Raw genomic sequence first — 12,964 nt, 5'->3', positions numbered from 1 at the left:
GTATTTTAATCGAGATAAAAATAGTTAATAAAAGTTAACGATGTCGGAGTGCAGTGTTTAGACATTTATTGCTAAATTTTTACATATAAATATCGCAATCGTAAATTTTTCAATCATAGTTTTGATCCTTTTCAGTACAAAAAATATAGAAAATTTAAATTAAAAATCTAAAGAAAACGTAGAAAATAGATTTAGACTTTTAAAATTTGAAACCTTTAGATTTTTTAATTTAATATTTTCTATATTTTTTTGTACTGAAGAGGACCAGAAACATAGTTGAAACGTTTGTGATTGTGACTGCGATACTTGTATAACATTTTAACAATAAATGTTTAAATACTACGCTTCAATATCCACATTGGCTTCCATTGACGATTTTTACCTTTTTTTTTTATTGCTTCACACTTACAGCCATTTTTATTTTTATTACTATTTTAATCGAATACCTATAGGCAAAATTGTTTTTATTATTATAGATATTATAACAGCACGCATTATTGTATACGCTTCCAAAACTTTACTTTTTTATGTGTTAAATATGCTTGCAAATGTAAGATAATAATAAATTGTGGAATTAAATAATTTTTAAACTTATATATTTTCTTATATAATATCTCTCGGAGCAAATTTTATTAAAATATATGCTTGGAACATATTGCAAATGATTAAAAAATGAATTTAATATTCACATTTATCAATATCAGATGTGAATACTGAGCATTTCTATGATGTTGCAGCAAAAGATGTCGTGCTTTTTATTTATGTGTGTCATACACTTCAATGAAAGACTCACCGATTAAGCTCCTCCAAGCTACGTAGGAAATCGATCGCCTCTGACACGTTCTGTATTCTCTTGACGGTTTCGACTTGAAAGGAGTCGTTGCCTGGTTTCAACCCCTGATAAATCTGCTGCAGCCTGAGTAGTCCTGAAACCCACGAGCGTTTAATTAAATTATAGGAAACGCTTATATGCGCACTACGCTATATGGGTTCGACGTAGGCTCGAGTTACCACTTGTCGTTGTGTGTGTCTTCCGAAAATTACATACGCACGATTGCACGTTACATAGACCATGTCGTAATTCATTGGCAGCCTCTGTTCAGTCTGCGGTTTCTCGCGCAGTGTGAAATATCGCCTGTCTACGGGCAATGCCTCTAAGTTATAGAGAGTGTCGTAGATTGTTCGATTTGACCCGCCTCATATTTTTGGCAACGACAAAATTTAATCGCGTCATAATGCATCGTTGCAGTTGCAGTGTATATACATATGTATGTGAATCGATATTACCATGATGTCACAATTGTAATACATTCTTGCAGTTGTTTTTTTATAGATATTTCTCTATGTAGCATTATATATCTTGTTTTAAATTTTAACAGTGTATAAGAAAATGAGAAAAATGAAAAGATCATATTTGCATAAAAGATTTAAATAATCCATTATTTTTTATGAGACGCAATGTTTAAAAGATCAGTTTTTAAATAGACGTAATATTTCTCTCTTTTCTGGAATTTGCCTGCCTCAATTTCTTTTATCGGTTAAATTTTCATAGTACTTAAGAAATGGATTACATTGAAAACGAAGGAAAGTAGTCGTTCAAAATATAAAATATTCGTACATATGATAGATCGAAATGAATTGAATTTCTAATGCAGATATTTACATAAATTCGTGGATTAGTAGGTATATTCCTCTACCAATTCAAATATTCACGCATTTTCAAATATATAATCATACAAATACATATATATTACGTATCTGTAGTTTCAGGCAAATACATTATTTGAATTATATGCAGTATGTTATCGGGAGATACGATCAAATACCAGTATGTGCTCATGCGCGCGTGTATGAGGCGTAACGAGAGCGAGCCCGAGGCAGGGGTAGATTCTGATCGGACGTCTCATAAATTCGTGGAGGAATCTATGGCATTACAAAGTAGAGAAGCGCTATTTAATCACGCTCATTGCACCGCGAGACCGCACCAACGTCTTAACCGCCTGCTGTGCACATTTCGGGTCATTCGCCCCAGCATAACAACGCACTTGACCTCCCCCGAACTCGTTACTTTTACGATCGCGGCCAGCCGGCGTAAGTTACGGTGGCGTATTGCACGACGCAGACGTGCGGTGAGTTACGGCGTAAGGAATTTTTGCTGGCGGTTCCACGTCGCGGTCGCGCGTTGAAAACATCGCCTGGAAAAAAAAAATTGGCAAGACGCGGAACGGTGCTTCCGAACATCGCGGCGGAGACTGCAAGAAGCTCGAAAGAGGGGAGGGATCTCAGATGGGAGAGAAATATGAAGGCCTGATTATGCGTTAAAATATATTATTTTTAAATCCAAACTCGTAAAAATATTTAATACAAAAATGATAAAATAAATAAGGTTCTGAAAAGAAATCAAAATGAAAAGTCAATAGAGCCCTACGAAGATGTGTACACTGAAAAAAATGTACTAAATTTTAATACATATTTTTTTGAATAGTACTAAGTAAGCATTTATTTACAGTAAATATTTACTCGGTAAAAAATGATAGAGTTAAATCAAATTAATGGTTTTTATATCAAATAAATATATGTTTACATTTAATAAATATTTACCTAAAATTATTCGAACAAATATTTATTAAAGTTTAGTATTTTTTTCAGTGTAAGTGTGCAAATAGATGTATTGCTAAATTATATAAAGCTAAAAATTGCAAATATTTCGATTTTCGTTTCGGTCCTCTCAATGTAAACCTACAAAGATTCTAAGCATGTCTAAGATTGTAAACCGATGAAAATCTTTATCATATTATTGATGTCACAATTAAATAAATGTTATTAGAGTTCAATTAAAATCCAAAATTAATACAAGAATGTATTCTCGTCCTGATATTTAGGGAAGAAAATCTTTATCGTATTATTGAAATTGTGATTGAATAAATGTCAATATAACTATTTTTAACTAAAGTCCGAAATTAATACAAAAATGTTTTTTCGTCCTGATATTTAGGAAACAGAAAAATTTTTCTAAAAAAATACGTTCTTTAATTTTTTATACGCAAAAGGAAAAATAGGACAAAAGCTTTCAATTATCCATGTTTGTATTTTAAATCTCGTTGCATCTCTCGATATTTAAATAAAAGAATTTGTGTTTGCGTAATAAAAAAAAAACGTGATAGGAAAGAGGAAAGCATTAATACAGCTTAATGGGACGCCGGATGCAGGAAACATGGTGTTAGAACGCGAAACGTATCTGGTCCTATCGCTATATTTTTTCTGCCGTCAGGCACGAGAAAGATGACCAGGTTAACGAGCGCGAATCTGAAACTGCGCGCATACATACATGTTCGTTCGAGCGTTGCAAAAGAGCTTGACATTTCGATGAGTGCTATTGGTTTCTCGCAAATGCCATTCTCACTTCAATTTCAACCCGCATTTTTTTTTCAACGATGACTCTGACATCGTCACCAATATCTAATTCGAAAATCACTTCCACTGATTGCATCTCATCATTACTCAATAGGAAGAAGGAACTTGAGGGCAATTTAAAAATGAAAGTATACTAATTAATGAAGAAAGTATGTTTTTTTTAATGAATCATTTATAAATTAAATATCGTGCATATGAAAATGAAAGCATAAAAATGAAATTCGCCAAAATAATATCCTGAATTAAATAACCTTAATTTACCTTACTCTTATTATCACTGATTTATGTCACGTTGAATTATTTTTCTTTAGACATTCCGACAAGAGATTTCCAAAGCTCCGAAGCAAAAACGATCCCGCGATGTCAGAATTTGACTGTGCCGGATTAACATGACGAACTATCACAATGCGTTTGCATCGTGTGCATGTAGATGTAACGAAGTTTTTAATTACGAGTTTACATTATCTCGTCAAATTTCAATATCAGATTTCTTTCAATCTCGGAAAGCCGCGTCGCGACAAACCCGCGACTCATCAAACGCACAATTTATCTGACGTGTATCGGAAACACACATAAGCTACCTTGTTATGGTTCCATACGATCCCTTTAGTCGTTACAGTTGAGTAGCAAGTACAAGAGACGTTAGTAATCGTGGAGTTGCCTTTGAAATCTCGATGCTCGTTTGTAACGCATACGTGTGCACAATATCCATATCATTGAGGAATATGGATCTGCGTGCCGCATCGTACGGAGTAAATAATAATTTTGAAATTTCAGAGAACTCGTGTCGAGGCAAGGCTTTGATGTTATTCATTTCATTAGCGCAATTATAATTCCAACAAGCGTGTCTGTAAACACGCATATACTATGAGCTTACAAGGGATCATTTCGGTTTGTACAACAAGTTAATCTTGTACAACAAGAAAATCTTTGATATCAATAAAAGTTGACAGCATAAGATGTAAATTAAGGAAAAGGGCAAGAGCGTATAGATTCCAAGAAATTTAGTGTTATAGTGCATGGTAAAAGTTCTATAATGCTAATATCTCAAAAATTTTCCTTTTCCCTTAATTTACATCTTATGCTGTCAACTTTTATTGATATCAAAGATTTTCATTAACTTGTACAAACCGAAATGGTCTCTTGTTAGAGTGCTTGTGCTGCATTAAGAATCTTATTTGACGTTTTATAATCGTAGCGTAAAAAATGTAAGTGCGGTTCCTGGGCCAAAATAATTATTTTATTGAAACGTTGTGTTTTGGATTACATGAACAGTGATGCAGATATATGACAAATTTATGCGCAGTTTCTATAAATCTGTAGAAAATTAAATACATATACGCGCGAATGAATTGCATTAAATAGAATCGTAACTTAAATTTTAGTTGTTTCTATTTAAGAATTTTCTCTCTCTGCTGAGAATACAAATCTAGATTGTTATCTACCTACAAGAAAAGAGAATTGAATATCTTGAATTTCTGTTGAATCGTCCACTATCCCAACAATTTATATAATTGCATTCTTTATTTCGGTTTTTTTTTTAAGATATATTTCTATGAGACATATATTATGATTTATAATATAATTTGCATTTTTTATGCGATAGAATGCTTGACATTTATAGTTTTAATATCAGGATGCTTGATCGTAAAACGCTTATCTCGTACATTCATATGAAAAGAAATTGACTAGATATCATGGGTGCGCGTGAAGCCATGACAAGACACGCGATCCAATTGTGCTCGGTGACATTCAATATATTCTGAATCACGAAGCGACCTGCCGACTTCCGTGTCCCATTTGCAGCTACGAACCGACTAATTATCGACGCGTCGTCGACGTCGATCGGCAGGTACAGAAAGCTAAGAGAGAACGGACCTGCATGCCCGGCGTCACGGCTGCAATATTTGCGAGTGATACGCGAACAATTCTCTCTCTCCTTTCTCTCTTTCTCTGTCTCTCTATGAATAGGAGGTAATTTGAAAATATCCTCTCTTAGCAGTGCCTTTTATCATAGAATAAATAAATTTATTACATTTCATAAATTTTAGTACCGCAAATAAATAAATCGTAAATTCTGTGTACTTGTGTCAGTTAAAATATTACGTTTATTACAAATTCTAATATTAGATTAAAAATGATGATTTCGTAATATTATTTTATTTAATTAGTTTCTTTATATTATTTTCTTTTCAATTTATTATTATATTTATTTTGTAGACTCTGATGCACTGGTTTGTTTAAATCAATTTCTTGGACAACTCGCCAGTTTACTCGGAAACTAAAAATTAATTGCGAAACACGATCTTCATGAAAGTTCGTCCAAACTGTAATTTTATAAATTGGCATGTCTGGCTTCAGAACATTTAATAGTCTTCATTAGATTTGAATCTCCTAACATTTATTGATAATTATACCAAAATAATGACACTGTTTATTATGAAAGTACGCACACTATCTATTTTCACTTGTCAGATAAACAAATGAAGTTTAACAGAGAGGAAAATTGAAATGCACCTACTAATCAGCGCTGGCTTAACATATACGCTTAAATCAGACCAAGCCGATTAAAATTTGAAATTTCCCTTCATTCTATTATTGAAATGGCCAATTAGGAGGAATGGATTGAGTTACGAAGCAAATTAAATTTAGGAATACATTATGACGTCGAAAAAGTAATCCAAACATTATTTACATAAAATACAAAAATATTTATATCTTTATTATTAAATATATATTTTATATATGTTTAAATATATATTTTATGTATGTTAGAAGTAGAAAAGTGGAATGAGTTTCGCAATTTCGAACCAACTTTCGCTTAACATTTCTATTTATTCTTGTTTACCTTCATTAATTTCCATTAAACGTGTTACTGAAACGTGTTATTCGCGTTACTGAATTTTAAAGTTTATCGACTTCCAGATCGAGATATTAATACAAAGAAAAGCTTTCTCTTCGAAAAGGTAACTGGTTAACGTTTTTCCGCGCATCGGATCGTTGTTGAAGGAGCTTGATCGAGGACTTTCTCCTTCGGAGCGCTCCTCTGAGACTGTTGTAGCCAATAAATGCTTCAATAACCTTTTTATTCGATAACTATGTTCGCAGGCGTGATTCGATTCTGGCGCCTCCTATCTGTTGTTATGTGTTTAAGTGCGATGTTGCTGGGACAAACACACCGCGCCGTTCCCCTTCGTCTACTTCTCGTAACTTATTTTCGCCCGACTTACACTAAATAGAAGTCGGAACTGCTTCTGGAGCGGGTGGATGTTTCAAGGAGCAGTTCAGCAGCCCGCACTGCTGCACTGCTTCCCAACTTCGACGTAAGCTTCTTTTTGCGCGGTCTTCGGTCCCGTTCTTCACAATTAGCACTGTTCTCATCGCATCAATTGCGATTGCAATCTCATTCTTATATGCGAAAAAACTGTTAATGAAATTATGGACTTTTTTTGGTTCTACACAATAAAATACAACATTAGTGTCATAAAATATATCGCAAGTAAATTAACCGTTTCTTGTAATCATTATTAAATCTTTTTCTTCGAAAACAGTCAGTATTATTTTTATCGCGAGAATAACGCAAAACAGAATGATGCATTTCATAACACCTCAAAAGATGTTGGAGTTAGACAAGTAAAATATACTTCATGAACATTTCAATATGTTATAAATCTATTTTCAACAGAACAGAAATTTTTAAAATAGTAGGAACGTAAAATGTAGGGAGATGTTATCATGCTAATATCTTTGCATTGCGAAGTCGCATGTAACTCGACGACATCTACGTGCAGACGCGAACGCAACCATCCGCGACCGCATAGATGTCCCCCGGGCAGGCACGCAGGAGTTAGTCTGGTACGGTGTGCGAGCAATCCCGTCTGCATCCCTCGTACCAGCGGATGGCCAGCGGTTTCTCGTGTCGCGTACTTCCAGACGAAAATGCCGTCGAGACTACCGGAAACTAACGTCGCGATGGCGAAACAAGCAACGCGCCATCCCCACGACGGGATCGACCGATGTCTGATTGTATCTATGTATGTACGACGGGCTGTGCTTAAAGCGGAAGACGTCTTGTTACGCGCGACGAAGGTGGAATAAAAGTCTCCCTTCGTACCGGGTGCTTTGCAAAATTTGCGCTCTTTGTTATGGCAATTTCTACCCTTACGACAGCTTTCGCAATTCTTATAATTCAATATTCTGTTAATCAAATATTCTGTTAATCAAAAATAAATATTCTTTTAATCAAAATTCAAATGAAAATTTCCTAAAAATAATTAACGCGCAAGTTGATTATTTATCTGTCATTATTCACTCGCATCCACGAATAATCATTATGGACCGGTATCGATTATCATGGAACATATTACAATACGTTGAATTTTTTTTGTTTAATTTTGCTTGTTATTCTATTTAATAAAAACGGAAATCTTATAGAACACCCCGTATGAAGCAACTTGCGAGGCATAAAAATACCACGATGTACCTACGTGGCTACATGCAATTCGATTTTATCGAACGATCTTTCGTGTGATCGTGAGTAAAATTTTAAATGAAAACCCGTCTTCCTCGTAGCTAGCGCATTTCAGGCTGTATTAGAAGTCTCTGGGGCATATAGGCTTTCCTATATGCCCCAGCAAGGCTGAAATACACCTACCGTCAATTAAACGTATGTAAGTCTTTGCGGAGTTGTTAAAATTTTGTGGCCATAGAGTGCCGAGCTTTTAAGTATCGATCCTAGTTAGTTATTTAGACAATTATTTATTGATCTTTTAGTTCAAGGCGTCTTTTACAAAGGAAAACGAATTATCTATTCTTGCGTATCTAATTAACAAACGCGAATATAGGTATAAGTAAATATACTATTTTATTTTATATATATACATATGTGTGTGTGTGTGTATAATAATTCACGAAACTATGGGTAGCATAAACAGGAAAATATTTTACAATACCGCTTGAAATGTTGAAAGCTAATGACTGTTCAACATTTTCACTTATTAAAATGCGATTATTAAAAATTACAGTTACATTGTCTGGTTTGAAAGATATTTGTTTATGTTTATAATGTCAAAGGTAATAAATAATCTGTGACAAGTGAAGTGTGGCGAATTATATAAAGATAATAATAATTGCGACAAAATATATAATCAAGATTTTTTTATTACATCACAATAATGCGGAAAATCGTATCTTATTTTCATTTACTCATATAAGTTTAAATATAATTATTAATTATAATTATTTTTTATCTTTTATTTATGGCATTCGATTTAAATGACTATACTGAGCTTTGCAGAATAATTTAAATAGAAAATATTGCAGGAGTAAAGGAGTAATTTTTTATTGTGGCATCTATTGCCTTCTAGTAACTGTATTTTAATTTACTAACTTTAAACATACGATTGGATACGAATAAAGCTATCCGTAAAATTATCTGAAATTAGTTAATACATTTACGAGTACACCAAATGATTTTAACAAATGTCGTCAAGTGTTCGAGTAGATTTTCACTTCGGAACGGACATCTGATTAAGGTTGTCTCTATATCTTAGCCACGACGGACGGTTTGAGGTAACATTTGTGGCAGACACGTCACCTCAAGAGAGATCCGAAGAGTCCGTCGGGCCGGAATAACGGAGGTCTGATTAGCATGTCCTATCACATGATCGTCTTGAAGGCAATCCCTAATACCTTCGTCTGTGTTCTTAATCTCGTGCACCGTTCGTCTTAAAATTGAGCTATTAACTATGGAGACGGAAACTGACGGATAAATGGAAAGAAAATCAACAGAACCTTCGGCTTCTTTTTTTCATACTTTTGTTCCGGTTACAGCAGCGAATCCGCGACATCGATGCAGAAACTTTGGGAAAAACAGCAACTCCAAAGTGCACTGGTTTTCTTTTACTTATTTAGTCGGAACTACGATGTCGGACTATGATGTTGAAAGTAAAAATACATAAGTAATATTCACTTCCGTAAAGTAATAATTAAAAATTTATAATCCGTCAGAAAATTTATTTACATAGCTTAATAAATTGCAATAATTTTTAAGGTGTTTTTATCACAGATGTGGGGGGATGTGAGTGTGGATATGTGTGTTAGTTATTCATCATTGTTGCGCGCACGAACCATACCGAGGACCATCATTATCGATGACTAGTTCTAACGCATGAGTGAATCTCATCATGGAGTGTTGAATGCAGGATGCGATGCTTTATCGCCTCTCTCCCCATTTGATCGAAACATTCTGTGAGTGAAACAGTAAACAAGTGGAAATCGTTTGTTGTATTTAGACAATGCGTCAGATACACAAGAAAAAAGAAGGGAATGCACCATTGAAGTGCTTCCTGCGTCCAGTAGTTTCAATTTCCCATGTTTCGAATTTTTTGCAACTTTTCGTAGTTTTCGGAAAGCGAATTTTCGAATAGTCATAAGCTGATTTTTTTTCCCGTTTTCCTCAGAGCGCATGCCAAACCTTTTTAACAATCCGACCGAGTGTATTCGAATAGCCGAAAACCGGGCCTCTGTGAAACAACTGGCGGGAAGTGCCAGCCAACAGTATCGACGGCTCTTGAACGAGTAGCTGTATTTCGTTCGTTTGAAAATTGCAAGCGGGTATCGGTTTGAGTGGCGTCACTGGTTGTCGTGCGACACGATCGATCACCATCCGGTCGGCTCGTTCGCACCCGCGATAAAGATGCCCGAGCAGAGCAAAGTGGTAGCAGGTGTCGCGTGGCGTCCACCTGCACACCCTACAACCGGCTAGCCAAGCTTATTATCCCACCACCCACGTCCGCGTTTGAAACGAGAGAAGCCACGCGATAACCGCAAACCACACAACCGCACAATTTTCCAGTCGTTTTAATTAGCATCCGTCGCGAATTCGAGAGTCGTGAGTTCACGTGCTAATTCTTGCAAATACCGTGTGGGAAGAAAACGGAAAAATAAAAGCCACACGCAAAATTGACATGTGAATACGCGAAACAATGAAAATGTGAAGGCGCAGCGTTTTTCGTATGTGCATTTTATCGGCATATTAGACCTATTTCTCACCTTCCGATGCGAAATCGCTTCTAGTGACGGCGTTCGTTATAGAACTTCGTCGTTGATGGTGCGCGACAAATATTTACGTTCACCGTGTGCGCGCTCACCGCAATCGCCGAGTTTGCGGGGTAATTGGAATAGAACCGCGAAAACTTTCGCGCAAATGTTAACGTCGGACTTCGAGCACGGTCACTCAGCACCGGATTGGTCGTGGAAATGCGCGCATTATAAATCCTCATGCAAATTTCTCAAATTATAGTTGTTTGTTTGTAGAAATATTCAAGACCAAAGCATTCGCGTTTTGACATTCTATCCACTACAATGTGATTTTATTTGTATGTTACGAAATTGTATTCATTTTGAACATTTCCATAATGGGCCAATTTTTTAGCGAAATTTTTGAGAGAAATCAAGATTTTTGATAAAAATTAAATTTGAGAAAATTCGCTAAAAAGAGAGTTCTCAGAATATTTACGTTAACATATTTCACAATTTTATGATGGTTAGGTATTCTCTACACGGAGAAAAATATTTAGTTGAATAAGCTAGAATTCTAATAGAGAAAATGAATAATCTAGAATTCAGGTTAAGTCTACTAAATTTTTAATAAATCTACTAAAATTCTGCTATATTTAATCAAAGAAACTCTGAATGTTAGTTATCTCAACTAGAATTCTAATAGATTCAATCAGAAATCTAGTAGATTTAATCAGAATTTTGAATTGTTCATTTCATAATTCCACCCAATAAGCACAAAATGGTATATTATACGTTCAAATCAGGTATTTATGAAATATTTAAACGTAACAGATACAATGTGTATCAGTTTCGATAATTTTAGTTATGATGTCCGACTGAACGTTGTCATATACTATATGTATTCGTATTTTTAATGTTATTCTTCCACCTGATTCAAATCGTATTTGAGAAATGCGATATTGCAACTAAAATTAGATGTAACTGATATACGTTGAATCTATTACAATTAGACTTCCTGTAAATACCTTATTGAAACGTATAACATATAATACTATCGTATTTTTATTGGGACTTACCTTATAGTGAAATTCGAACCTGGGACTCTGGGTCATGAATCTTACGTGTTATATCAATTGATAGATGTGTTACTTACTGTTTATGTCATAGGTAGGTAAGTCATACACGTTTAATATACCACGTTTATATTACATGTTAATTCTATAAATATACTTATGTGTTATACTTTCTTGTTCTCATTAGGAATATGCACTCAACCTTTTATTAACGTATTTACTATTTAGATAAGGTATGATATACTATTTAAATGCGTTAATAACTCTTAATACGTCATTTAAAGGAATATTTTTCGCAAATTATAAACGTATTATATTATATATATTATATTAAAGAACGTATATTTAATTATAATATTATATTGTTTTTATAAACGTATTATAAACGTGGATAAAATTCTGGTGTTTCATGAATTATTTTTTAACGTATATATCGTATATCTATTTCAATTTTATACCATACTTACGTTTAATAAACACCGCATAATATATCAACATGTGTTTATTGGACAGTTAATTCAACCAAACATTTTTCTCCGTGTATACGCTAGTTACGATATTACTTTACGGGAATTTCAATATTTTAAAGTTTTTGTAGATGTTTCATTTGCTTGTTTTTTTTTTATCATGAAATGTTTTTTTCATGAATTTTTCCATCGGAAAAGTGATATCAAATGGATTGATACGTATTTTCAGTACTTGAGAAAAATTGCATGAAGTTTATTACAGTTTGTTTATCTTTTTGAGATTGCATTCTTATTATTCGTAAACGTTAAGATGCGCCTATAATTCTTAACAAGAGGGAATATAAAGTGTCTTTCCCAATTCTTCAGCACGACAGGTTATTCCTTCGCCATTACGTACCTCATTTTATTTACAACCGGTTACAATTATCGAGTATATCATGCGATTAAGTCCATCGATTTTTAGATCGTTTTTCTGCGGAATGGGCCGTCTGATCTTTCAGCTATGCAAATCGAGCGTACCAAAAACGCAATCCTGGAAGTCGGAGTGTCGCACTCGTTTCTCTCAAAATCGCTATCTGCTCGCTGCCGGTAATGGAAATTATCGGCAGAATATGCAACGCCTACACGATATCCATTCTAGATATTCGACTATTGTATACACCGGTAGCGTATATGCGCGTCCCGCATACCGAGAATTTTGCGATTCAACGTAACGCCGTCAATTCGCGAGGCCTTAGCCCGACTCTCTTATAAAATAAAATTCCGATACGTTTCGTTCTCTTTTCCTCTTTCTCTCGCATCAGGCTGTCCTGAATTCCGCACGTTCCGACAATACTCGAATCTACCTCGTAAACCGGCAACGCCCGACGCAACATTAAACGTCAATTTAGTTCGTAAACTAATTCGCAGCTGCGCGGCAAAATTCGTTGGATGTACGCGGATCTGGTCGCGCCAGAAATGCACGTTGCTTCGTGGCACGGACGTCGA

The 12,964-nt window shown here is 34.8% G+C and overlaps 1 protein-coding gene across 6 annotated transcripts in view; it reads right to left on the bottom strand.

Annotated features, from left to right (window-relative positions):
- GluRIB (Glutamate receptor IB) overlaps nt 1–12,964 on the bottom strand; it is a 226,297-nt gene that overhangs the window by 22,189 nt on the left and 191,144 nt on the right. For all 6 annotated transcript variants that reach the window (XM_018461440.1, XM_018461435.1, XM_018461436.1 and 3 more), the window contains exon 5: nt 794–926. In XM_018461440.1, coding sequence (XP_018316942.1) covers nt 794–926 — 133 coding nt within the window. The remainder of the gene's footprint in view (nt 1–793; nt 927–12,964) is intronic.

This window comes from Mycetomoellerius zeteki, unplaced genomic scaffold (assembly GCF_001594055.1).
Source record: "Mycetomoellerius zeteki isolate Tzet28-1 unplaced genomic scaffold, Tzet1.0 scaffold122, whole genome shotgun sequence".
NCBI lineage: Eukaryota > Metazoa > Arthropoda > Insecta > Hymenoptera > Formicidae > Mycetomoellerius > Mycetomoellerius zeteki.
This window is presented reverse-complemented; position numbering and strand designations above follow the sequence as displayed.